At 43.2% G+C, this 26315-nt stretch overlaps 1 protein-coding gene across 9 annotated transcripts in view; it reads right to left on the minus strand.

The window, feature by feature from the left end:
- Fhos (Formin homology 2 domain containing) overlaps window positions 1-26315 on the minus strand; it is a 385440-nt gene that overhangs the window by 74571 nt on the left and 284554 nt on the right. For all 9 annotated transcript variants that reach the window (XR_013033133.1, XR_013033134.1, XM_033473786.2 and 6 more), the window contains 2 exons: window positions 24667-24734; window positions 20117-20222 (listed from right to left, as the gene is read on the minus strand). Coding sequence is in view for 7 of the 9 variants with exons in the window: in XM_033473786.2 (XP_033329677.2) it covers window positions 20117-20222; window positions 24667-24734 (174 nt within the window). In the remaining 2 variants the exon portion in view is untranslated. The remainder of the gene's footprint in view (window positions 1-20116; window positions 20223-24666; window positions 24735-26315) is intronic.

The raw sequence follows: 26315 nt of genomic DNA on the forward strand, positions 1-26315 counted from the left end.
GTCACCAGACCGACAGTGAACGCAAATATCCAATGAGAAGCTTTTGTCGCGTTCTCCGTCGGAGTTGCCATCGGCAGGGTGGTAAAACCCATCAATTCCATGGTCTGGCCGCGATCAGTTTCGATCATTTTTTTGTTCGGCACGTGGTGCTGCAGCAGGCCGCGTCGCGCCGCGCCGAGCCGCGCCGTTTCGACGAATTGATTTTCTTTTTTTCTGACGAACGCGAGCATTGTGCTTTCTATTTAATAGCGTGCCAATGTTCCCTTTGTATCTAATTGAGCCAGTCGATCATCGGCGGGTATTAATTGAATATTAATCTACGGAAAGAATAATACGTATCTTCTCTTTGTAACGTGAAAATTTGACAAATGTCAGCCTCCCTCCGCGGGAATTTTGTATTCGTTAATTTCCATTTCGATTCGGTGCCGCGTTATGTAATCCGCGCGGAGGAATTCGACGAGAAAAGTAACCTTTGTTTCGAAGAATAGCAATTTTACACTAAGTAAACCGATAAAATGCGATTTTTGTCGATTAGCTTCGCAAGTTTTCCACGAATTTGAGCAGCAAATTCGGAGAGCATCGCGCGATTCATATTTCACGTGTCTAGATTCGTCGTCCGGAAGTTTACCGAGAGGCAATCGTATAGAGAGAGGAGAAAAACAAATTTAACGTAACTCTAGTTTCGCAGGCCTGGGTTCTCGAGCGGAAAAATTGCCCCGCGGAAGCAGCGATAGCGAACTGTCGGAAGCCCGCCGAATAACGCAACAATAACTATTCGCGAACAAATTATCAACACGTAGAACAAACGTAACGCGGTCGTGTCAAAAGTTATAATTTACTCGGCGCGCGGCTACAAGTTCTAATTGAGCCCCGCGCATAGCTACGCGACAATTAATTATCTGGCCACAGTGGATTAACCAGTTCCCTGGCAAGCGTGTACAAGTAGGCGCACAGGTAATCGCGGTAAACAGCCCTTATCGCCGATAAAGCAGTGTTTACCGGTGGCCAGGTGCTTGCAACTCCTTCGCCGATGTTCTTGTTTCGCGTCCCCACCACCGACTACCGCTGCTTGCGCTCGCTGCAAAACTCTCGTAAATAATGATAATGGCCCTTGCCCTGAGAAACTCTACTTACGTTTCAATGAACGATGCTCTTTACCCTCGATGGAACGTTATCGAGATATTAAAAAACGCTCCGAGATGTTTTCGGATCTCTTGCCAACTACCCATTTCAAAATTGCTCGCGACTATCTTTGTAAACATCCGGTGATACGCCGATGCGTTCACGCTTTCCCGCGTGAAAAATTCAAAATTGTTAGTTTCATCTAAAACTTCATGCATTCCTCGGTGTCACATTCATTTTTCTGTCTTTCGTAAATATTGTTGCGAATTACTCCGTTTCTCTCGCGTCGCGGCATTTTATTTACAATAGAGAATATTAACTATAACACAACTCGATGCAATTATATCTTAGATCTTTCAATTTGAAATGTTGCTCGTTCGACGGTCCGATCTCGACTCTTCGATTGTCCGTTGGTAACACTCTTCCGTGGCAACCCCTATCTTCTATTATTCTTTAAGTAGTTGTTCGCAACAGGGCAGTTTCACATCACAGCGACTTGATTTGGACAAGTCGCCGTAACAATATTATCTCAATGTCAGAACTACTATCCTCAGTGCTCAGAAGAAGTCAGTTGAGAAAAACGTAGAACGAATGTTTCTTCCCTGAATCGTAAAAGCTCAGCAAGAAAAACTTCGATGCATCAAATTTGTTGGACCGTTTTCAATCCTTCTTGCATCCTGTATTGCTATTATTGATCACTTAACCCATTTGTAGCAATTAATTGTTCCGAATTGAAACGACTTCGTCAAGAAACGTTCGCGAGCACTGGACCATTTTACTTATCAGAAAGAAGAAACAGAGAATCGGTCAGTAAATGTTATGCAGTCCGTTGCTCAGAGGAAGTCCGCTGAGAAAAGTGTAGAATCGACTCCATGTTAACGCTCTCGCAGAAGTGAGGTAAACGCGTTTCCCTTATTGGCAGAAATGATCCCCTTCTATTGGCCCCAAATTAGCCGCGATACTAAATTTCCACGAAACGAGCTCGGCTGAATAAAAACAAACGACGTCTGACTCCCGTCAGGTCTCGCTACCTCGCGGTTGCCATTTTCGGCTAGGAGCACATCAGACGCTTGTGCCTGTGCTTTCTGTGGGTATAATGTGTATGCGTGTGTGTATTATTTACGCGACTACGGGCGAGCGACACGCGCGACAGGAGTCAGGAGGCGCGGAACAATCGAGATAAAGAGAAACAGACGCAACAATTACAAGATGCAAGAGAGTTGACTTATCCCTAAAGCATTAACTTCAGATTCTTCTGATAAACGCATGATAATTTGTAATTACTAATTACTAATTAGCATCTTGATTAAATTTTCATTGCATTGTGCAGCAAACTTGCTGTACCATACACATATTTTGTATATTTGGTCGTTCGGAAAGCTGTTTCGTTCTTTCACGAGAAAATAAAAGACAATTTTTTAACGTTTCAAATAAAAAAGAAACTTTCCGTCATTTTTCTGCTGTTTTCAAAATCTTATCTCGTAGAAGCCCCGTCGTTTATTCGTAAAATGCTGAATCATGTGCTTCTCTAACAAGCTTCTAAAACGAAATTTTTTTTAAAAACGTAACAACTTTCCGAACGACCTAATATTTACGTTGTATCATATGATTTTTATTAAAGTGTTATCATACACGTCTTAAATATGTGTTCAATATTTATGAAGTATAAGTGAGCATAATCATGTTTTGCTCGTGCAGTATTACTCTCATGTTCGCAGGCTTGCAATGTATTATTCGAGTATAGGAATTTTTTACGGATATCTTACGCCTAACGTTAACGTATAACGTTAAGAACCCGAAGGTAATATCGGGAAACGAGAAAATGAAGCACTACGCATGAACTAAATGACGCAAGGGCCAGGGGGCAAGGGGAATCGATCGTCCGCTCCACCTAATCTCTTCCAATTTTTTTTAATTCCATACTGTTGTTTATTATTGGTTAAGTAACGCGTTGAACAAGGGACGTGATTAGGTGAAGCGGGCGACCGACCCCCTCGCCCCTCGCGTCGATTAGCTTGCGGGTCTTCTCGTTTACCAATAGAAGTGGGTTTCGTGAGGTCATAGAAAAGTGGGGACTATGGGCGTGCGGGTCAGGCGGCGCGTGCTGAATACCTCTCTTGCCTCTCTGCGAAAATGACTGACTTCTTCTGAGCACTGGATAGAATATACTTTTGTTACTGAACGAATCAAATCATCGTATATTTATTCCCTGTATGCTATTGAACGATTTTCTCTTTCAAATGGTACAGTCACTAAAACTTCTTATCAACATGTGTCGTCATAGAACAAAAATGAAATTTGAATTAACACTGTCTTTAGATTCGGGATTGTTAAAAATTCTACTTTGGAGAAAGTAAACCGAAAGATCGGAACATATGATAACAAGCGGTCTGGAACACAATTTTTTCAGGGCACAGGATATTCGCCATCGTGAGGCGAACAAGGCTGCCAATGCAAATGGGGTTAAATCAGCAAAAACCCGTTACGGAACAGCCGGATAATGGAACTATTGTGTCGATCGAATGAAACTTTTCTCTGGTGGAAAGATCAGCCGGCCGGAAATTTCCGTTTAATTGATTCCGTGCCTGTCGTTCCTGCTACGGGCTGGATTCTACTTTCGCGAACGTCTTTTCCATCCAATTATCAGTCAGCTGTGATAACTCCCGATTACTGGGCCCCTTGAACAGTCTCGCCGAAAGCTCGAGATTTCGCGAACAACGCGATTGCGAATGTTACTTCGAATAATCGATCCCAAAATATTGGACGTTGCAAAAAATTCCTTTCCATACCAGCGAAATAAAACAGAAACACTTAAATCAAATGTCTTCTGTAAACATTCTTATATTCATACTGATTTGAAAATTCTCCAAGAGTTGCTCGTTGCCAAAAATGAAACTATGAAATTAATTGATAAATTGATTCACTTGTTTGTTTGTTAAACACAAAAATGATGCAAAGATCTAATGAACGTAATCTCGTCTTTTTGCAAGGCAATAAAGAGCGATAAGACGGAAGAATTTCTGTTGCGTATTAGCAATTTGTAATAAGAATACGTGATCGCGATAAATTTCCCGATATAATGGCGCGATAGATCAGTTTCCAGATGAGCAGCAAGCTGCTTGAAAAACCGAATTGCACGTGCTGCAAGTCATCCGTAGCTCATCAGGGCTAGCTACTCGTTAAGACTAATTGCCAAGGAAGATTACCGGCACGAAACGATCACCGACTCGAAAATGGTAATCTCGGCTCTGTGTAAGGAGGCGCCTACGACGATCCGTCGGTTGCAAAAATTGAAGCTACTTCCTGGGACGGGGGATCCTGCTACGAAGGAGGCATTCGGGACTAGGATTTTCCCAGGGAGACGTGCCGAAAACGACGCGTTAAATCAAAGTTTATCGCGAGCGTAAACAAAACGGCAGAAAGCGCGCAGGAAGTCGCGCCGAGGCAGAAGCATTAAAATGAATTTCCAACGGCGAGATTAATCGCGAATCTGGCTCGTAAGCACGGCCGATAAAGAACACGCGATTCTCCGCGAAATTCAGCTTTTATTGCGTGAACGCGAACGCGAACGCGAACGAAAGCAAGAAAAAGGAAGAGGAGAAGTAACGAGTGACGTTCGCGCGACAGCTCGATGATCGTCGTTATCTAGCGTTCACGCGCGTCTAGACCGTGATTTATGCTCCGGCCGGAGGATGAAAAAAAGCGAGAGAAGAGAATGTTAATGCGGTAATTATGTTAATAATAAACATTACACGGCGTAATGCGTTTAACACTCGCCACTCTACCGTCAGCCAGTGATTTAACGTAGCGAACGCGGTCGCGTAAATTTAGCAATTTGCATGGTGCCGCGTATTTCACGAATGCCTTCCTGTGTACGCGAATTTATATCGCGCGGCTTTTAATCCAATTCATCTAAAACCGTTTGCATACGGGAAAAATGGGTCGGGCTAATGCGATCGGAGGGAGCGGGCCCGCGGCGTTAATGGATAAAAAGATAAAGGCTCGATCTGTAATGAGCATTTGTATGCGTGGCGTGCCGAATATCAAGGCAACGTTAATCCGCAACTATAGTGGACATCATTCCCACCAGTGCTTCTCAATTCTGCTTTCTTAACCGTTAGCGTTCCACGCGTTTCTCGAGTACTACCTACCAGCAACTCCCGCACATTTTTTAACCCTTTCGCTACTACGGGCTACTATAGTGGCCCTCCATAAGATGTCACTGAGGTACTACGGGCCACTATAGTGGCCTTTCGTATGATGCCACTGAGGTACTACGGGCCACTATAGTGGCCTTTCATAAGATGCCACTGAGGTACTACGGGCCACTATAGTGGCCTTTCATAAGATGCCACTGAGGTACTATGGGCCATTATAGTGGCCTTCCATAAGATGCATTATATTGCATAATGTTATTTCCTCTCATACTGTAAATTAAAGAGCGCATGCTAAGACGTTATAAATACCCTGGAATACCCTTTATTTATAAATACCCTTTGGAGAGAAATTTTTTCGTACGAAAACATTCAAGCAGCTTGGGTTCTCCGCCGCGGTACTCCCGCTGACGATCGGCGTCGCATAGCGTGCAATGATGTCGCGGCGCTCCGTTCAGCGGAAGTACCGCGGTGGAGAACCCGCCCGTAGCGAAAGGGTTAAACAAAGCGCCTGAGATAAAGATAAAAAATTGCTAAATTATTTTCAGCGGCAAAGATTACACGTCCTCGCGAAAGCGTTTGATTTTATTCATTTTATGTTGCTAAGTATAATATAAAAATGGGCAAAAACTGTTTTAATCGTAATGGTATTCACTTAACATTGTGCGAGGTCGGTGCATCGACATCGTGAAGTGTGACCGAAATTTCCAAGCAGCAAATGCATCCTCATCGAAATGGGTAAATTTACTATTAATGATATTCTTCGCAATTCTTAAATAAATATATCCCTCGTGTTCTTTGACGCGATTTATTATAAAATTAGCATTGCGAATCGCCCGTTGAATTCTGTTTGGATACGGAATTATTGAAACAAAAATATCTTTTGCGTGAGTTTGCCGGCATTTTTTATCGTTAATCTTCGCTGGAATCGGCTCGATTAATAATTAAATTAAATTAAAAATTAGTAAATATTCTTCGGACGTTCTAAAATAAAGTTGAACAGCGTTTTTCTGAAAAATATCACTACCAGCAACTCCGGCACATTTTTGTTGCAAAGCGCCCGAGATAAAGGAAGTCTTATTTTGAGCGGAAAAGATTATACGTCCCTTGTGAAAGCGTTTGATTTTATTCATTTTATGTTGCCAAGTATAAAAATGGGCAAAAACTGTTTTAATCGCAATGGTACACACGCTAAGCCCGTTTTCACTACAAATAACAATTGCCAACGTCGACAAAAACATAGCATCTTCGGTGCAATCATGCTAAAACCATTGGGCTCCGCAGCAGAGCCGTCGAATTTACGGAACAAATGACGGATGCCTCCATAGCGGAGCCAACGGAGCGCTAAGGGTTAAATACGAATTTGTTTCCGAAATTTTTCGTAATTCTGCAACCTTCTTTGTATTGACGATACTCGTCACTAGAGACCGAAACGAGTATTATCGAGGCAACATCGCGAAGTTAGGTCGAGCTCAGCTTTACCTCTCTACTTGGATAGTCTTCTATCTCTACTTAGGCTAGTTTGGCAGAGATTCTCATAATCAGTCACGCCCACAAAGTAGCAGATTAATGTGCCACCTATAGTTCAGTAAGTGCACTTTGTATCAATGATCTCCTCGTTAAGAGGATCCAGCACGAGCTGAGACTATCTTATATGTAGTTTCCTTGGTATCATCTACGACTTTGCATTTTAATGGCCTAACTTTAAAGCAGAAGTTGTGCCGGGTAAGACTACGATTAGCTTGTACGGTTTCATTAAAGGCTTTTGAATAAAGACATTCTAAACATTTAGATTTAAACGATCGTTCTATAGTATGTTCACGAATTAGTTTATTCAATTCCCAAAATCAAAACTCCTCAACGATTTGAGAGACACTGGACCAAGACAGTATCGCGGCTAGCATTATCCTGAATTATTTGACCGACATTAATTTCGTTAATCCACTTTTAATTGGTTCAACAAAGTTGAACAGATTCCTTGGACCTTCGAAATCTACAGAATCGATGTTGATTAAAGCATTAAAGCTATTTGAGAGACACTGGCCCATTTCAACGTCGCCGTCCACTTTAAGCGAAATTCCTCAATATTCACAAATAATCCAAACGGTGGCTATTTAATAGTTTCTAAAAGTCTATGATCCACAGTTCAAGATTTCTAGTATCATAACATAACAATCTGCCTTGAACTTATAATTTGAAAGAGGATTTTTAAGATTCTCTTTGATATAACACAATCATATCAACATCGTTTCGTTGCGTTCTTACTGGGTCTTATTCGACTTATTCATGTTTTTTCTCGAATCCTGTCACAATTGTGCCATACCTTTTTTAACTATAATTAAAACAGTTGATAAGTAGTAGATTTTTCTTGTATACAGCATAATAGTAGCATCGTCGATGAATATAATGTAAATTAATAAAATAGATAACTATCGAATCTGTTTTCTAGAAAGCGACTATCCTTTCCTTCCAGGTGACAAAATATCAATGTCCGAAAAAATTCGATAGACTGCACGAACAATTCGATAGGAATTTATTTGTCCGCGGAAGGAAAATAATCGTAAACGCCGGGCGGATTTGAGAGACACTGTTCCAGCCGAGCGTCACGTTTCAGGCATCGACGTCGCAATCGTAGCGCCGCTTCATCGGTACGATCGCGCCGGTAATGACAATAATTGTAAAGCGATTTAAGCGCGCCACGATTGCGGGCATTAGCCGGCCCGTTATCATTACACCGGGCCATAAGTTACGCCGCTAAATCTAATTAGAAGCGTACCGGAGCGGAGGTACAGTTTCGCCGTGCAGTTCGCGTTGCGACGTGATCAGCGGCCACTATCGGGCCCCTGTTTCCGTCGCGATATCATATTCCGCGAAAAAGCTCCGCGCCGATCTAGCATCATGCTCTCGCGGAAAAGCTACGTTCTCCAGACGGCGTCACGGCTCGGCTCGGCTCGGCTCGGCGTGCACGCGCGCGCACGATCGCGGATTAACGCGAAACGGACGAGGCGGCCATAATTTTCCGCGCGAAAAATCCACCGACAGCCAGCCGACGTACGTTATACGGTAAGCACCCTCGTGTTACCCTTTTTCCTACGGTTGCTCTTCATCCTACACTTCCTCATCCTCCTCGGCACAGAGGAGCAAAAAAGAACGGAGAACGGGGAGGGGAGGAGCGAAACGGAAGGGGAGGAAAAAATAGTGGAAACTCCGACGACATTGCGTCCGACGGCACAGAAAACGTTTCCCCCCCCTGTGATTTAGAGTCATAATCCGCGAGCGGCCCGGAAACGCGGTCTCTATGGATTCGGCCGCCGACACCGGGATCTCTTCTTTCACGGAACAGAGTCCGGGATCGATGAAATACGAATTCTTCCTTCCGGAAACCCGAGTCGACTCTCGAAAATCAGGTGACGAGCGCTCGTTTCGTTCTATTCCGGTTCGAGGAACGATCACCGCGGGATCGCAATCGAATTTCGCGTTTCACGGACAAATTTCGCCCCGAGTTAAATGTCAACTTCGATCGGATCCGCTGGTCCACGTACTTTGCAAATTAGTTACATTTCTGCGCGTAAATAGAGAATGCCGAACGGTGATAATATTTAAAGAAATTTAAAATATCCACTTGTTATAGCTAGCTTATCTTGGCGATTGCACAGAAAATGAATAGAATGAGTGCCTAAATTTTGTGCCTAAAACATAGTCGTAAATCGTAAGTCGAACGTGGATTTTCTGAATTTCTGACAAATAGGTCTCAAGTAAACAAGAGCAAAAATATTCCATTATACTCTTAACAGCAGAAAATTATTTAGTACAGCGATAAATATCTCCAGTGCACCTAAACGCTACAACTAAAGTATAATCGTAAATAGAACGTGGATTTTCTGAATTTGTGACAAATAGGTCTCAAATAAACAAAAGCAAAAATATTCCTGCATTATACTTAACAGCAGAAAATTATTTAGTGGAGCGATAAATATCTCCTCAGCACCTAAACGCTACAGCTAAAGTATAGTCGTAAATAGAACGTGGATTTTCTGAATCAGTCACAAATAGGTCTCAAATAAATAAAAGCAAAAATATTCCTGCATTATACTTAACAGTAGAAAATTATTTAGTAGAGCGATATATATCTCCACAGCACCTAAACGCTGCAGGTAATGCACGCTGTTTTTATTCTGCATAGAAATCTACTATCCAGTCGCGATCGCAGATAGATCCATGATCTAGTCACGAGCACGCATCGAACAGGGACTGAAATTGTTTAAAAAAAGGACTTTCATCGCATAGACAAACCAGTGCCGTCGGTATTAGAAATATGTAATATTTATCTCTCGACGCGATGCAACATTTTTATGCATCGATCCGATTCGACGGGACCGAAAGCCGGTAAAACCGTACGGTAATAGTTCGATTTCGATTTACGACTGACGCGTAGCGCGGAAACTAGATTTCCCGAGGTTTGGCAGCCCTGGGACACCCGTTGTCTGCGCGGCCGTGTGTTATTTTTTCGCGGAATCGCGAGGTCGACCGATCGATCCGCGACCGGGTTTCGCGCCGATGAAAATATGCAAATGTCGCGGCGGGTTGCGGGATTTTACGTTGATCGCGACCGATCAGCCCCGGTGAATTCCTATTTGCGCGTTATTGCTCGCAGTATATGCATGCTGGGCGTGCTCTCTGATTTGCGCGCTTCCGTTGCCGCGGGAAAATCCAGCCGCGCGCGGTCACGATTCAAACGGAACGATCGTCCCTGTATTATCCCGAGCAATTTTCACGGCTTTGTGCCCGCCACCCCGCAAAATTCTATGAATTATCGCGGAAGACGCGGTGTTCGAGCGACGCGCGGAATTTCGTGCGGCGAACTTCGACGAGCCGATCCTTCATCGCGCGGTTTATTTTCAACCCGGGTTTGCTTCCGGGTTGCTTCTCTTGGAAACTAGCCCTCCGAGCTACCGAGTGCGCCGTTTCAATTCTTGATACCGTTCCCCACGTTTCCCGGGACCATTTGTCGTCGCAACATTCCGTTGAATCCTTAATCCTTGCTCCTTATTTATTAATTACTATGAAATGATGTAGCTTCAATCCAATCCTAAACGCTATAGTAAATTCATTTAATAAATTACCGACTCCAATTAATATTAACTATTGCGTAAATTTTTGTTGCAAAATATTAACTATTGCTTAATCCTTTGCTCTACAATTTAATCCGACCAAGTTTTTTGGTTGGTGAATTCATATTTTGATATAATTTAGCATATTACGATGCAATTACAGGGTCTCGCAATCCAGAAATGGCGGGTTCCTCGGATCATGCGAAGTAACTTCTTCCTTTACAAAAATTTTCTCCGAGGCACCGTTAATGAGTTATTAGCGAAAATCGGTGACGAATAAGAATCGAGTACGGCTAACGCAAGGCGGCCCAGCCAACCAGCGCACGAAGCCCAGTTTCGCTCATTGGCTCGGTCGCCTCGCGCCAGCTGAGCTCGCCTCTCATTGGTCACTGTTTTTCGCTAATAACTCGTTAATGGTGCATCGGAGAAAATTTTTATAAAGGAAAAGGTTGCTTCGAATGACCTGAGGAACCCGCCACTTTCGGATTGCGAGACATTTTTGGGACACCCTATATTTATTAATTCCTATACTAGTTCATATATGAACTAAGGAATGAACACAGATTAAAAACGGTATGCATTCGCAACTTCGGCAATAGTTATTTTTTCGCTTTCCCCATATATGAATTAAGGAATATTTTCTTCATATATGAACTAAAAGGAATATGATTTATTTTCATACATTCCAACACGCCTTATTTCTCTCTGATTCTATTAAGCGTTTACCAGTTTGTTTCAAAAAGGAATAATTATAATTGAAATACACAGTAATGCCTCTAACTGACGCTCAGATTGCACACAAAAATGGACAATTTGGAAAGAGGAGATTCGATTATTCGAGTCTTGCAGCTCATTTTTATAGTTGTTGACAATCGATAACCATAAAAGACGAGCCACAAGGCTCGAGCAATCGTATCTCCTCTTCCAAAAGTGTCCATTTTTGTGGACAATCTGAGCGTCAATTAGAGAGACATCACTGCATTTGGTTGGTCTAAAGTGTACGAGAAGAATGGATGGGATATCGCAAAACCACTTTCGAGGAGTGCACGAAAATTAATCGAAACTCGGAACATTCCGATGCTTATGTAAATCGATGATTTTGGATGCTGAACACTTACTCGAGAGAAATCAAGCGGACACTGATTCATGGCGACGCGACGCCTCGCCGAAATTCTAATCTCGAGAATTTCAGGAATCCATTGTTTTTTCGAGGTCCCGTCTCTTGGCACTGTCCGAGGTCGTGTTATAACATAGGCGCGTTTTTCAGGGGCCGTTAGTTTTGGTGTCAAGTTCGTTGCAAAAGCAGGGCCAGTGCGTTGCCAAGCCGTCTCTGCGATATCGTGCTTAATCGTGCACGAGGGTCCGGTAACTGTTCCAACTTAACTGAACAGGTGTTTTATAACCTCGCTGCTTTCTTTCGAAATTCGAATCACGGCGGAATTCCTGTTCGCGCTTGCCGAACACGCGATACAAATTTTTCTAGAATTATCATTTCTATTTCAACGATACCTCTACTCGGTCTCGTTAAGTTACATCGGCTGGTATTATTTCAACAATCAGAGGGACAGACAACTGTCTGTACCCGACACAGCTGCCAACGTTTAACGTCGCTTCTCGCGAATCGTTACCAAGACGTGTTTGTTGCAACGTTGCAGCATAAAATGTGAACTGAAGGCGATTAATCAAGAACCGAAAATGTTCGCAAGAATAGTCTGTAAACGAGATCGCGTTCCTGCGAATTGATTTATAATTGATATATAATTATATTGATTTATAATATATATATATATATATTGATTATATAATATAATTGATATATAATATAATTGATTTATAATATATATATATATTGATTAAACGGTATTAACCGTTTGAGTCCCAGGGATTACTCAGAAAACACGGTCGAAAAATGCCGAACAGCGTGATAGCGCTTGCCTTAATTGACTGCGAAGAGAACCAAGCGGCGCGATAGCGCTCGTCCAAATTGACAAACAAAACAAAAAGGAAAAAGGAAGCAGTTATGAGATGTACGTGCGTCATTAAAGCTTGATCGCGACACAAGATTTGAACAGCGCGATCGCGCTGCTTGGGACTCAAACGGTTAAATAAGAAGTCGGAAGCTGAAAGCATGGAAGCCTCGATCTTTCGAAAAATTCCAGCTCGCTAGAATATCTTTGAATGCAAGGTTTGAGGTCACGAAATCTTGCGGTGGAATAGCGAACAGAATTATGTAGGAATTTTTGCTTCCAAAAAAATAGTATACCACTAAATCCTATTCATGAAACCGCATAAAAATGTGAGGGAATCGGGGCCGTGTGCACGGAATTCTATTCAAAAGTCTGTCTACGTGTAATGAACGGCAGAGAGTACTGAAAAATCCTGCGTCTGCAAACATATTGAAACGCGGGGCGGACAAAGAGCGGAAACGGATCGACGGAAAGTTGATCCACGGTCTCCCATCATCCGGATGAGATGGACTCTATTCTGCAGAAGGAGCCAGCGATCCGTCGGGGTTTCGCTCGAATTAGGGAAACGACTTATCAAAGTTACCATTGGAACACTGCCGGCACGTCGAGACTGTCGGAACGTCGGCACTTTAATGAGCCAATATCGGGAGGGGAAAGCGTGGCTGCAATCAACCAGACCTGACACATCAACAAGAGATGTCGACTCGGTCTAGCCTCTCCCGGATCAGATGGTTGGATGCCCATAACGAATGCCCCGTTTACCGGAAGGATAAGGAACGAGCGCTCTGTTTCCGCTCAGAGTCGCACGAGCGTCGAAAAAAATGGACGTTGATCATCTTTTCTCGATTTTCTAGTTAAAAAACAAGGATAAATTTGCCTTGTTATTATCATCGGTAAAGGAAGGAGACGCTCGTATGACACTGATCTAAATTAAACAGTTAACATAGCCCGGCCTTTCTGCCAGCGATAACGTTGCGAGCGAGCATTGATTTAAGCACGTGATAAACATAAACGGCTAATTGTTTCCCGAGCTATCTCGTCCGGTCCGGTCCGGCTCGGCTCGCGCCGCCTTATCGGCAACTTTTAACCGCTCGATATTCGCTTAATCTTAACCGACTCGACGAAACTAAGTTCGTTACCGTCTAGCGGAGAGTTGTAAAAGAATTATACCGAACTCTCGAGGGCGACTCCGGGTCTCTAAGGGTCGAAACACGCTTACATGTCGGGTCGTGCTTGCAGCGTGCAAGGCTAACGGTGTTCACATTAGCCGTGCGAGCATCGTGCCAGGCAGGACCGATGAAAAACTGAATGGAGCTCGGGATTGAAGTGTCTCGAAAAGGCTCATACCGAGTACAGTAATGTTTCCCTAACTGACGCTCAGATTGCGCACAAAAATGGACAATTTGTGAAGAGGAGATACGATTATTCGAGTCTTGCGGCTCGTTTTTATAGTTCTTGACAATTCGTAACTATGGAAACGAACCGCAAGGCACGAATAATCGTATTTCTTCTTCCCGAATTGTCCATTTTCGTGGACAATCTGAGCGTCAATTAGAGAGACATTACTGTACTTTGTATTTTTCCGAACACAGAAAGGGACAGCAAATGAAAGATAGATAAAAGCGTGATACGTAACTTTCTTATCTTTTATTTTTCTTAATGGGACTTTTGCTAATAGAATTGTGTGTTTTTTCTTATTACAATAAGACCAAACGCGATATAATTTTTGTAAGATTATATTGATTTTTATGAAAAATATAGATATACTTTTCATATTAATATTAATTTAAATATTGTAGGAAACCAATGAAATTCCCTTCGTGTCGAAATGATTATCTGATTTATAAATTTGCAACAAAATAACATGCGCCATTTAATTACACAAAATAAAAGTTAAATTAATATTTATTATACTCGTATAGCCGTATCATAGTTAGTAAATTATGCTTAAAACTTGAAATTGATGATAGAGCAAGTGTAAAACATTATTCTTTAAAGTGGGACAATCATATCGATACAAATAATTTATGCAAATAGGACATCAGCGATCTAATAATGACTATATACGTCTGTTCTTGAGCAATACAGCTATAGTTTCCTGAAAAATGTGTCAACACTAAGAATTCGTTATCACTTATAAACCACTTAGTAGAATGTAATTTAGCAATAAAATCGCGTGTTTGCAATAGATTTGTTACGTAAATTTCGCTAATAAAATTATTAATGTAACACGAACTGGTACACACAAGTGTGATTACTGGCCAAGAGTGGATTACTAAAATTCTTTTGAAGAGCATAAATGACACTATACAGTTGTCCTGGAAAGCTCTCGATTCTGTTTTACAACATCGTTCAATTAACACTATGCCGTCCCTTAGATACGATTCTTTTGTTTGACGCCGGCATAATAGCTTGGAAATTTTAGATTTAAAAAAAAATTTCGAAGATGGCGGTAATATAAATTCCTAAAATTAAGATATGTCATCCAAGAATTTTCGTACTTAATTCTTAGTTAAATAAGCACGATGCTATAGTTAGTTTGCTGCCTTTTAACACCCAAGAAATATAGTTCCAATGTTATTTCAGTTTTTTAAAATGGCACCAAAGTGGTACCACCGGCATACAACGGATAGTTTTTGCATGGCACCAGCGTGGTGCCACCGGACGGCATAGTGTTAACATGAGGTGGTAGCGGTACCGTTAGCCGATCGTCAACAACGCCAAAATGAAAGATTGCACACTCTGTCCACATCGTACCAGTTCCGCAGTTCCGCTTCGCTTTGTTTTGGTACGATGTGACTCACTGGCTAAGCAAGTCTGGACCGGAACCTGCCAGTATGAACGCATTTGAACGGTGCCGCGGACGGCATGCGCGGTTCGAGAGCGGCGTGCACAGTGTGAACACTCCAATGTAAATCAAACGAAAGAATGTCTCGACCTTGGAGCACGACCCGAGCCGGGCATGCACGTGTGTTTCGACCCTAAAGCTGCCGAACCGATCGTCGTAATTCAGAGTTAGTTATTTCGTAAAACGAAAGTCGAGGGATTAAGATTTGTCACGGTGATTAACGAATTCCTGTACGATCTGTAGGGACCGATTTAAAGAAACTGGAACACAAGATTTATAATTGGCTGCAGAAGTTTCAGGATCGGTATGCGAGGAAGAAGATACGGATAGTTAGCATCGGAGTAGAGATCAAGACTACTTTCAACTTCTTTTTATCGAGATCCCATCTAGGGTATAAAACGAGGTATCGAGAGCAACATGTTCGAAGTTTGTTAAACTCATCGAACAATGCTAGATCGCACTGAATCGTCTATATCCTATGCCTTATGTCCACAGGGTGTCCCAAAAATGTCTCGCAATACGGAAATGCGGGGTAGCTGAGGTCATTCTAAGTAACTTTTTCCTTTGTGAAAATGCAATCCGCCGCTTCGTTTACGAGTTATTAACGAAAAACACTGACCAATAAGAGGTGACGGCGCGAAGTTCGAGAGCCCGCAGCACGAGGCTTTGACGGAAGGTCGGGACGGACTCGAGCCGCGTTCGAAGCATTGAACAAGTCACGAAGCGTGAACTTTCCAGATTCTTTTTTTTACTACGTAACAGTGATATTTTTAAGAAAAACGCTGTTCACCTTTACTTTAGAACGTCCGAAGAATATTTACTAATTTTTCGGAACCGAAATAATATGTAGTTTATCCATGCCTTATTTTTTGCACAACATGCAAAATAGGATCGCGATGAAGGATACTGGAACGTGGATCGTGGATCGTTTCCATGATTCCGGGACCGTTTTTACCGCGAAAAGTTTCGGCCGGTCTCTCGAGTCCCTGAGGGGACTGGTTCGGCACACAATGCACTCGAAGTCTCGCGGAATCGAAGACGAGAGAGAGAGAGAGGGAGAGAATCTGCGACCGCCGTCCGGCCTCTGTTCGTTATCGAAGCGAAAGAGAACAGTGTCGAGCCGAGCTACAAGTGGGTTGCGGCGCGCGGAACTGCCGGACGCGGACGCGCGGAATTGGTCTTCTTATGCGTTGCTCGGCCCAGGGAGGTTTACGAACCACTCGACCAGGCTGCGTCGAGCCGTGCCGAGCCGTGCGTTTCCAAGCGGAGCGAGCGGAGGAAGCCACTCGAAGCTTGCGCGCGATGAAAGGGTGCATTGATAATCTGCAACGCGTCGCGGTTTCGCGAGCGGAGACTGGAGGCTGCTTACTGCTTCCGTGGCTCCTCCGCTTCTGTAAACACGCGCGTTAACGGCGCAGTTTGCCTGCGTGCACCATAAGGGAACGCACGCGTGTTCCATCAGCGCCGCGTGCCGCGGAAAACGCGCGAAAATGGGAGAGCATGTCCCAGGCTCTCTCGTTACCCGCATTACGGCCGTATTATCTCATCGCCGCTAACGAGACAAACAACGCCCTCGCGTCTACCGGGAAATCTCGGCTCCGAACGCTAACCCACCTCCCAGAAACTGTCTGATGCCTCGCCTTCGCTCTTCCGGCGAACGCTGATCGAATGCCGATGTCACCGGTCCGTTTAACCCTTGTCGCTAGGCCTTTGATGATAAAAGGCCGCGATAGTTTCGCCGGACTCTACGAGGCCACCATCGACGAAGCGCTCGCAATTTATCGATAAACGGGAAAACGTTTTCTCGAAGTTTTCCAGTCCTGCAATCTCAAGTCTTGAGACCTATCTTAGACTCGTTACTCGAATCGTTCGCAGCAAAAATCGAACTGAAAACGAACACGGTGCATCACGAACTGAACAGAACGCAATAGATCTCGATACCGTTGAACCGTAAAAATCTGAAGCTTTTAGATATATGTAGTATTAATTTGTCATATCACAAAGCGCTGTCGCGTCAAAAATTGATTTACATTGTCATACAAATCTGGAGACTCGAGACCGTTTCGGCAACTACAGTAAATTCTCCGTAATCGACGCATTGTGCATAAAAATGGACAATTTGGGAAGAGGAGATACGATTATTTTGATAAAATAACGGCAACTATGAAAAAAGTAACGGCTAAATAACGGTAAAGAACGAACCACAAGACTCGAATAATCGTATCTCCTCTTCCCAAATTCTCCACTTTTGTGCACAATCTGAGCGTCAATTAGGGAGTGTTAAATATTCAGTGGAATGAAAGATCTGTTAAGTGATAAAGAATCTTTATTATGTGCTATGTTCTCGATGCATGCTTACAGACTAAGAGCGAGTCGCAATCGGAGAGTATCATCTGTTTTAGACAAAACTCGCGAGCAACGGTCACCGCATCTCCTACCATAATCTTTACGATGGTAATAATCGATAGATTGCGACGTTGCTATACATTGGATTCTCAACAGGGAAAATTTATTGTACTTAGGCTTTCCAATCGTGTTCGAGCGATGTTTGTTGCGTCACGAAAATACAGGGTGTCCCAAAAATGTCTCGTAATCCGGAAATGGCGGGTTGCTCAGATCATTTGAAGCAGCTTCTTCCTTTACAAAAATTTTCTCCGAGGCACCGTTAACGAGTTATTAACGAAAAACAGTGACCAATAAGAATCGAGTACGGCTGACGCGAGGCGGCCCGGTCAACCAGCGCGCGAAGCCCAGTTCCGCTCACTGGTTCGGTCGCTTCGCGTCAGCTGAGCTGGGATTCGACCGCCTCGACCGCTGGCGCCGTTGTCTCGGCCGCCTCGTGCCAGCTGAGCTGGGATTCGACCGCTCGACCGCTGGCGCCGTTGACTCGGCCATCTCGCGTCAGCCGTACTCAATTCTTATTGGTCACTGTTTTTCGTTAATAACTCGTTAACGGTGCCTCGGAGAAAATTTTTGTAAAGGAAGAAGTTGCTTCAAATGACCTGAGGAAGCCGCCACTTTCGGATTGCGAGACATTTTTAGGACACCCCGTATAACGTTTAGCACAGTGATTACTGTTCCAACTTTCCTGGATCTTCCGAGGTTCCGACGAAATTCGTTTACCTAATCCTGCAGTAGGACCTCGATCATCCGAAACAATTAAGGGGACATGATTGTTCCGATAATCGAGTAATTAAGTAATTACAGTGCTCTGAATCGAATTCGCATGTTGGAAGTTCGGATAATCGAGGGCTCTACCGTATCGTTATAGCATTAGATAAGGTCCGGACACGTGAAGTATTTGAATAACGTTGCTGCATCGAGTTGTTTATTCTTTTTTCATGCGATCTAATTCCTTGGAGTACCCTTTCGCGGACTCTTCTTGATAGCTTGACCGACCGCATTGCTGGCTACCGACTTGTTCTACTTCTTTCGTATCAACAATCTACCACACACAAGCTGACCCCTCTTCAATTTTTTGCCTCTTCCGAAACCGTCCTTAACCACCCTTCTCGCACCCCCATCACTCTTTCAACGTTCCTAACATCCTTTCCTCTCTTTCGTCAGTCCCCTTTTGTGTCTGTCCAAGATCGACACCCTTGACACCCCTTCGTTCTACTTGACTCATTTGGCTCCCCGGACGACCACCTCTTCGAACATCCTTCGAGGATTTTATAAAACTCTAGAAACCTATGTCGGTATGGTGATAACCTCTTTTATGCTATAACAGCGAGTCAGAAACGAAATTTGATCGTACCGTTATTAAAATCTGGGAACGAAAGTAAATGAAGACATACAAGAAACAAAAATTATCCTGACAATTTAAAAAATAGGTTCGTAAGAAAGTCTTACAAATTTCATGATGGGGTTTTACGATAGTAAACATGTTTATTTACACTTACAGATTCTCGAACGACATCTTTTCATCTCTAAAATCTCGATAGACAAAAATTTGTCATTTCCATTTAATTTTTGGTGTAATAATGGTGGTAATAATGTACATAACTGAACATATTTTTATATCAGCCACTCGATGCAATAAAAAAAATTATACAATTATACGCAAAAAAAACATCGATGATCTTGAAAGCTTTGGAAAAAAAATAATAGTAGAAAAAAAGATTTTCTTTGCAATACGATGGTTTTTCCAAATAGCTATGCTATTTCCAATAGATTGAAATAGCATAAAAAATTTTTTTGTACCCCCGCAATTAGAGGAGATATTTAGGTGACCTTAGTTAGATGGTCTTAGGTGGCCTTAGTTAAAATATAACCCTGTATTAACACGTTAAGCGCGGCGTCAGTCCCCAGGGACGACATCGGCGCATGGGACCGATGGAAAGCCCGGCAAAATCGGCTCCGCGCTTAACGTATTAAGGACGGATAAGTGCTAAATCTAGATTAAATCGATATCGATTGCTGATTGGTGTAACAGAATCTGAGTCCATTTTGACTCAAGTTCAAGAAACAGATTAAAAAGATGCGTAAAGAAACTGAACGAACTGCTTGCAATAAAATGATCTGCACAATTTAAATTCAGTAAGTATCGGCTGCATCATTCGAAATGAATTCTCCGGCTATATTCGGGCCCCCGTTCGCCGAGCAATCTCTTTTCCCAGAGATCTTGTAATCGGGATTACAGCGTATCTTAAGGTCAAGTCGATTAACGCGTTTACCCTCGCGGCATAATTAAGCGTAACAAGTATCGAGCACCGTGCGCTCTTCGGGAACATAACATTTTTCGCTCGTAAACGTTTATGGTGGCAGTTTGAACGTTTTTATACCCGGGATCACGAAAATGCTCGAAACGTTCGCCGGGAAGCAGGTACACGTTATTAGAACGCCGCGCCGCGTCGGGGCGACGTTATGCACGAAACAAGTTGTAATCTATCGGCAAATTGTCAGGATACTCACCTCGTAGTATGTAATTTTGATAATTTTGGTCGGCCTCGCTGCCAACCTTGATGAGGCAGGCAAGCCCGTCATTTTGCACAAACTCGTGCACCAGGTCCTTGTCCTCCTGCAAAAGCAAAGTTTATGGTAAGTCGAGTCCGCTCCACGGGACGCCTAGATACCTGCTATGTAAACGCCCGTCCCGTTGTCTCGCGTCTAATTCATTCCCGAACGCGGGACGGAGAGTTACTAATCGCGGCGGGTTGCGCCGTTTGCCGAACCCGTGTCCATCCGCGGATTTGAAATGCTAAACCAGCCCGCGTGTCTAATACGCCGCGCGATGGACAACGATCATCCAACGATCAGCGTGTCCATCGACGAGTATTTAGGATCATCAATTTGTGGAAGTGCCGCACCATTTGAATCGCGATCTTTGGAACGTAGAGAATTTTCTGCGCCAATTGTAAGTAACGGAAATTAAACAGAAGGCTCTTTCTTTCTCCGAGGATTTCTGCGGAGAGATTGGACATTATTACCGCATATTCTGAAATGCTTTTAATCTTCCAATTATTTTTTGCCAACTGAATTATTTCACGAAGCCATCAAATTCGCAGCTAATGATAAGAACGTGGATCTCCGTGCATTTATGTTCTACAAATAGTTTCAGAGACAGCTTTAACCATTTCAAGACGAACGTCGACGTACTGACGACGTCGGGATTGCACGTTTGACTCCGGCTGTTGCAGGCATGTCATTGGATCATGCACATTTTAATCAAGATCAAGCTATATTACATATACTTATTTATATATTATATATGTTATATTTATGTATTCTCTGAGAAAAGTATTTTCGGTACTTTACAAAATCCTAGCCCGCAAAGGTTTTATTCATATTACTAATAAATTACGTTATCTTATATATTATATTAACGCATATTAATAATAAATTGGAGATTTCATAATGATCTCGAAAAGCTTCAAAATCGATCCATATATCTAATCTATATATCTTAATCTATGCCGCTAAATTACGTTAATCTATACCGCTAAATAATTATATTATAATAATATTATTATATAATTATTTAGCGGTATAGATTAAGATATATAGATTAGATATATGGATAGATTTTTTGAAGCTTCCCGGGATCGTTAAGAAGTCTCCAATTTATTATTACGTTAATATAATAATAAAACCTATACCACAAAATAATATTATATAATAATATTATTATAATATAATAATTATTATATAATAATATTTTCGCTTGTCAAGCTTATAGAACAGCAAAACATTTCCCGAGAAGGTTCACTATTTTTTCTCGCTCCCAACCGCGAGTGTCTCGCGACGAGACGAAGCTAGAAAAATGTTTACCGATCGGGCGCAGGCAACAGAAGGGGCAGGACCCGTCTCGTTTGCCTAACAATCCAATTATTTCGGACGGATTTCTTCGAGCCCGACGCGTTCGAAAGACCGAGGATGTTTCGAGCGCGACGTGCCCCAGCCTCGGCTCCCGATTCCCGATCCCCGACTCTCGGCTCCTGGCGTGAGAGACGCGTTTAGCGGAAACAAGAGAAAAGCCGATTAAGGCCGGGAGATGATCGGTTGCCGACGTTCCGATGGAAACGCGAACGGAGATGGCGAAAGAACGAGCCGGGCCGGGCCGGAGCTGATATCCGATCCCGGAGGAGATTTATCTCTCGGCGTCTCCGCCTAAGCCAGCCGGAGGCCGGATAAGGTAAATGGAATTAGTTAGGCCGCCACGGGTGCGAAGTCGCGGACATAATGGAAAATCTAGCCAAGTTTGATTAAACCCGCTCGTTCCCAGAGCGGTCGCCGCAGCGACGGAGGATCCAGCGAACGTCTCGGGATCTCGGGATCTCTGGATCTCGGGAGGAACCGATCGCGACCGGACTCCGCGACCGGAAATGCACCCTCGGTACGCACGCTCGATTAGCCCGGCCGGATTAACAGGGCGAAATTGAACGTTGCATCGGCGATGCCTGCGCGATAAATCCCGGCCGATCCTCGAGAAGAAACACGGGAGGAGCGGAGACCGGTCGCGGTCGGGTTCTATGGGGAACTATGGCGGATCTGGTTTGCAATTAATTTCGTAGCTAGCCGGCTTGATAATTGAAACGATAAGGGATCCGTGGGCGAACGAATTTCAGGATTGTTTTCGCTGGATTTTCGTCGCTCGAAAGGAACGCGATCGTAAATAGAACCCGACGCCGGTTGTCTTCAAACGCGACGCGGACGGGGGTTCTTTAACGAAACCGCTTTGTTGCTTGTAATTAGATCGCGGGGCTTTACGCAGAATGGGATTTTCTTCGTTTGATTCGGAAAGACTCGAGCCGGAGGGAAACTTATTCGCGTGGTTGTGCTGTTAATATTCGGAGAACGATCAATGCTGCGGGAAGAAGTATTTTATACGGCTAGAAATCGAAGGGAACGATCAAGGATCGCGAAAGTGATCAAGGGAGAATGTTAACACTATGCCGTCCGCAGATCTTAGATACGATTCTTTTGTTTGACGTCGGCATAGTAGCTTGGAAATTTTAGATTTTAACCCTTTGCACTCGAAGCTATTTTAACTCTAAATATAAAATCATTTTTCTAACTTATAATATTTCTATATATATATATTTATATATATAATATATATAATGTAATATATTATAATTATATTATATTATATATAATATTTTATATTTAGAGTTAAAATAGCTTCGAGTGCAAAGGGTTAAAATCTAAAATTATATATATATATTATATATTATAATATATAATAATATATATAATATAATATATGAATATATATGTGTTTTCTCGTTCGTAACGAAATGGAATTCCAGATCGAATCGCGGTTTCGGTAGCTTTTAATTAACCGAGAATCGGTTTTTCGACCGGAAATAAAATGAATTTGACTCGCGGGTCTAATCCATTTTAACTTTCCTTTGGTTGCATCGGGAAGATGAAGGAAACTCCGGAAAGAAAGTGTGTTTATTCGACTTTCTTGGCTGTTCTCTTTTTGTTGTCGTTGTTGTTGTTGCTGCCCTTACAATTAAATCTCGCAATTAGCCGACAGAGAAGGATCCGTTGCTCGGCGGTGTTCGAAGTTGAAAACTCCACACGGAAAGAAATCCCATTAGACCGGAAGCTATCGCCGCACCTAAGTGATGGATGAGTTTATTGGAGAATTATATTAGAATTGTGATGAATGGAGCTGGTGTCTAACGCGGTGCTCGATAATCTGTTGTTCGCCCGAGCTGACCCTAATTGTTTCGCTGATTAGCCAGTTCGACCGGAAGTTACCTCTCTTTCGCTGGAACACGCCCACGCGTTGGCAGCTCCAATAATTCGCAAAGGCTGGATAAGCGATCGCTTCGTTTCAGCAATTTTCTCCGCGTAGATCGTTCACGAATTCGGTTCTATTAACACTATGCCGTCCGGTGTCACCACGCTGGTGCCATGCAAAAACTATCTGTTGTATGTCGGTGGTACCACTTTGGTGTCATTTTAAAAAACTGAAATAACATTTGAACTATATTTCTTGGGTGTTAAAAGGCAGCAAACTAACTATAGCATTGCGCTTATTTAACTAAGAATTAAGTACGAAAATTCTTGGATGACATATCTTAATTTTAGGAATTTATATTACCGCCATCTTCGAAATTTGTTTTAAAATCGAAAATTTCCAAGCTATTATGCCGGCGTCAAACAAAAGAATCGTATCTAAGGGACGGCATAGTGTTAATTGAACGATGTTGTAAAACAGAATCGAGAGCTTTCCAGGACAGCTGTATAGTGTCATTTACGCTCTTCAAAAGAATTTTAGTAATCCACTCTTGGCCAGTGACGCTATTTTTATTATAATCACACTTGTGTGTACGAGTTCGTGTTACGTTAATAACATATCATATCTAAGATCTGCGGACGGCATAGTGTTAATAAATCGCAGCGACCTGCGACGCTTTCCAGTCAACAACTCTGTCTTATCTCTACCACTGACAGACCCAGCGAAAAGAAAATCGCGCAGGCATATTACGCAGATATTACGCGCGTAGACGCAGCCAGGAGTATTCGCAGCTGTCGAGCACGATGCCGGCGAAAATGATTGGAATGCGAGGTGCATGCCTCGCGTCGACGAATAACGAATTTGCGAGACAAAGGGTCGCGGTTATCGAGAGACGACGAAGGGAAAGGGACGCGGCGCTGGAACGGGGTGCGTGGGAGGAGGAGGAGGGTGTTGGCGCGATGCGACGGAGAAGGAACGAGAGAAAATGCACTCGCTCGAACCGCCATGCAAATATTTACTCGTCGAGCGAGTAGCTTCGCGTAAAAATAGCCTTCCTCCCACCCCATCTTCGCCCCTGCCCTTCCCTCTCCGCCTATCTAATATATTTTCCTCTTCTTGCCTCCTTTGCTCTATCCTTCCCCCCGTTTCCACAGCACCCGTTCCATCTTTCTCGTTATCGTTCCCTTCCGCTCGCTGTCTCTATCCGCCCCGCGTGCGCGTCCGCTCGCTCGATCCCGCAGGTATCGCCGACTCGAGAGTCTAAACTCACCTGAAAGATCTGCTTCAGGGAGAAGAGGGCCCGTCGCAGCTCGCGGCCCTCGCTGTTCAACAGTTTTTCTGAAACAAACAAGCAACACGTAATCATTCATTAGAATTCCGAACGATCGCCGAGCATTTTGTTCGGCGGACCGCAGTGGTCCCCTATCAACTGTCATCAGTTTTCGAGGGGGGTGGGGGATACGAGGCTAGATTTAACAGACCCGAAAAATTTCCCGGAAAAGTCCCATCGATCATCAAGTAGCGCGATCTTACATTATTTTACATATTTAATATCTTGTTTTATATTTATTGTTAATATTGTGTTAGAATTGTTATGAACATCAAACATGATCCACTAAATCTGGGCGTTATTCGCGTCTTTTAAATTGAAATCAAAAATTCTGCTCTTCTATTATTAATATTTAAACGTCAACGCGTTTCTCGCGTAACTAAGAATTTATTAGAGATAGAGTCTCGATCATCGTGGCTGTTAAACAAATCGTAGGACAAAGGGTTAATGAACTTGATCAAGATGAACTCTGATGTCTTCAACTGGCTTCTAGGAAACTAGAATTGGAGTGTATCATTTAACCTTAAGATAATTCACACATTTCTTGTTTGAAGTATCAAATAAGGCTTGTGATAAAATTTTCGAGTCTGCTAAACATGGAAGCTACAAAATGGTATTCCGTTCTTTTAACCCTTTCGCGCCGAGCGCCGCATATATGCGGCATCGAAACGTAGATGTGTAATTTATAGCAAAAATGATAAAAGAACGGATTCGCGGTACGAGTGCAAAGATTGCGATGTTGGCCTTTGTATAGATCCTTGCTTTCAAATATATCGCACAGAATTATATTATTAGTTTTTACATATTATTATATTTTAATAATTTTCGTCTCGTTATTAATCATATTAAACATTTTATCGTGAGGCTTTGTAATTATATAAATATCTATGTTACCTATAATTTTGTAAGTCTTTTCACTTCGGCGGATGGAGCTGGCGTAGCGAAAGGGTTAACAACGATTTTCAATCATTGGACTTAGACAACGGTTTGAAGCGTATCGTACCAAAATTTCTAAACAGCTTCAAATCCGTGGATAATGGAAAAATGGAGGATAGATTGAATGTTATCGCGGTCTCGGTACTCTTCCCCGATTCGCCGTAGCTAGTTCCTGAAACGACATTGAACCTCTACGAAGATTTTCGACAAACGTGGAAGCCGAGAGGTCGCTATTACGTTAACCATCGAAATCTACGCGCACGCGGTCTATTCTTCCGAGGCAGCCGTTCGCTGTGTTCACAAAGGAATTGTCTCAAGGTCTTCTAGGCTAACGGTGCCCGGAGAGATGCTCGACGCCTCGCGTTCAAAGCCGTTGCGGCGAACACACCGCAAACCACCCGGAAGTTCGTTCGGCGTAGGAAGATCAAGAACACGGACGAGACACGCCGGGCCCCGCCGCTTTTGTTTCCGACGTCGACACGCCGCGCCGCACCACGCCAACTCGTTAATTATCAAGTTCGCTTTACGCTCGATCAGATGGCCCGCGAGCTCTATCGCGGAACACGCTTTTCTATCCGAGCGCGATGCGATGTTGTGCGATCCGATGCGCCTATCTGCCGTTGAATCTGCTTGTTACATTCGTACAAAGGAGC

The sequence above is a fragment of the Megalopta genalis genome, chromosome 4 (genome assembly GCF_051020955.1).
Source record: "Megalopta genalis isolate 19385.01 chromosome 4, iyMegGena1_principal, whole genome shotgun sequence".
Taxonomy (NCBI): domain Eukaryota; kingdom Metazoa; phylum Arthropoda; class Insecta; order Hymenoptera; family Halictidae; genus Megalopta; species Megalopta genalis.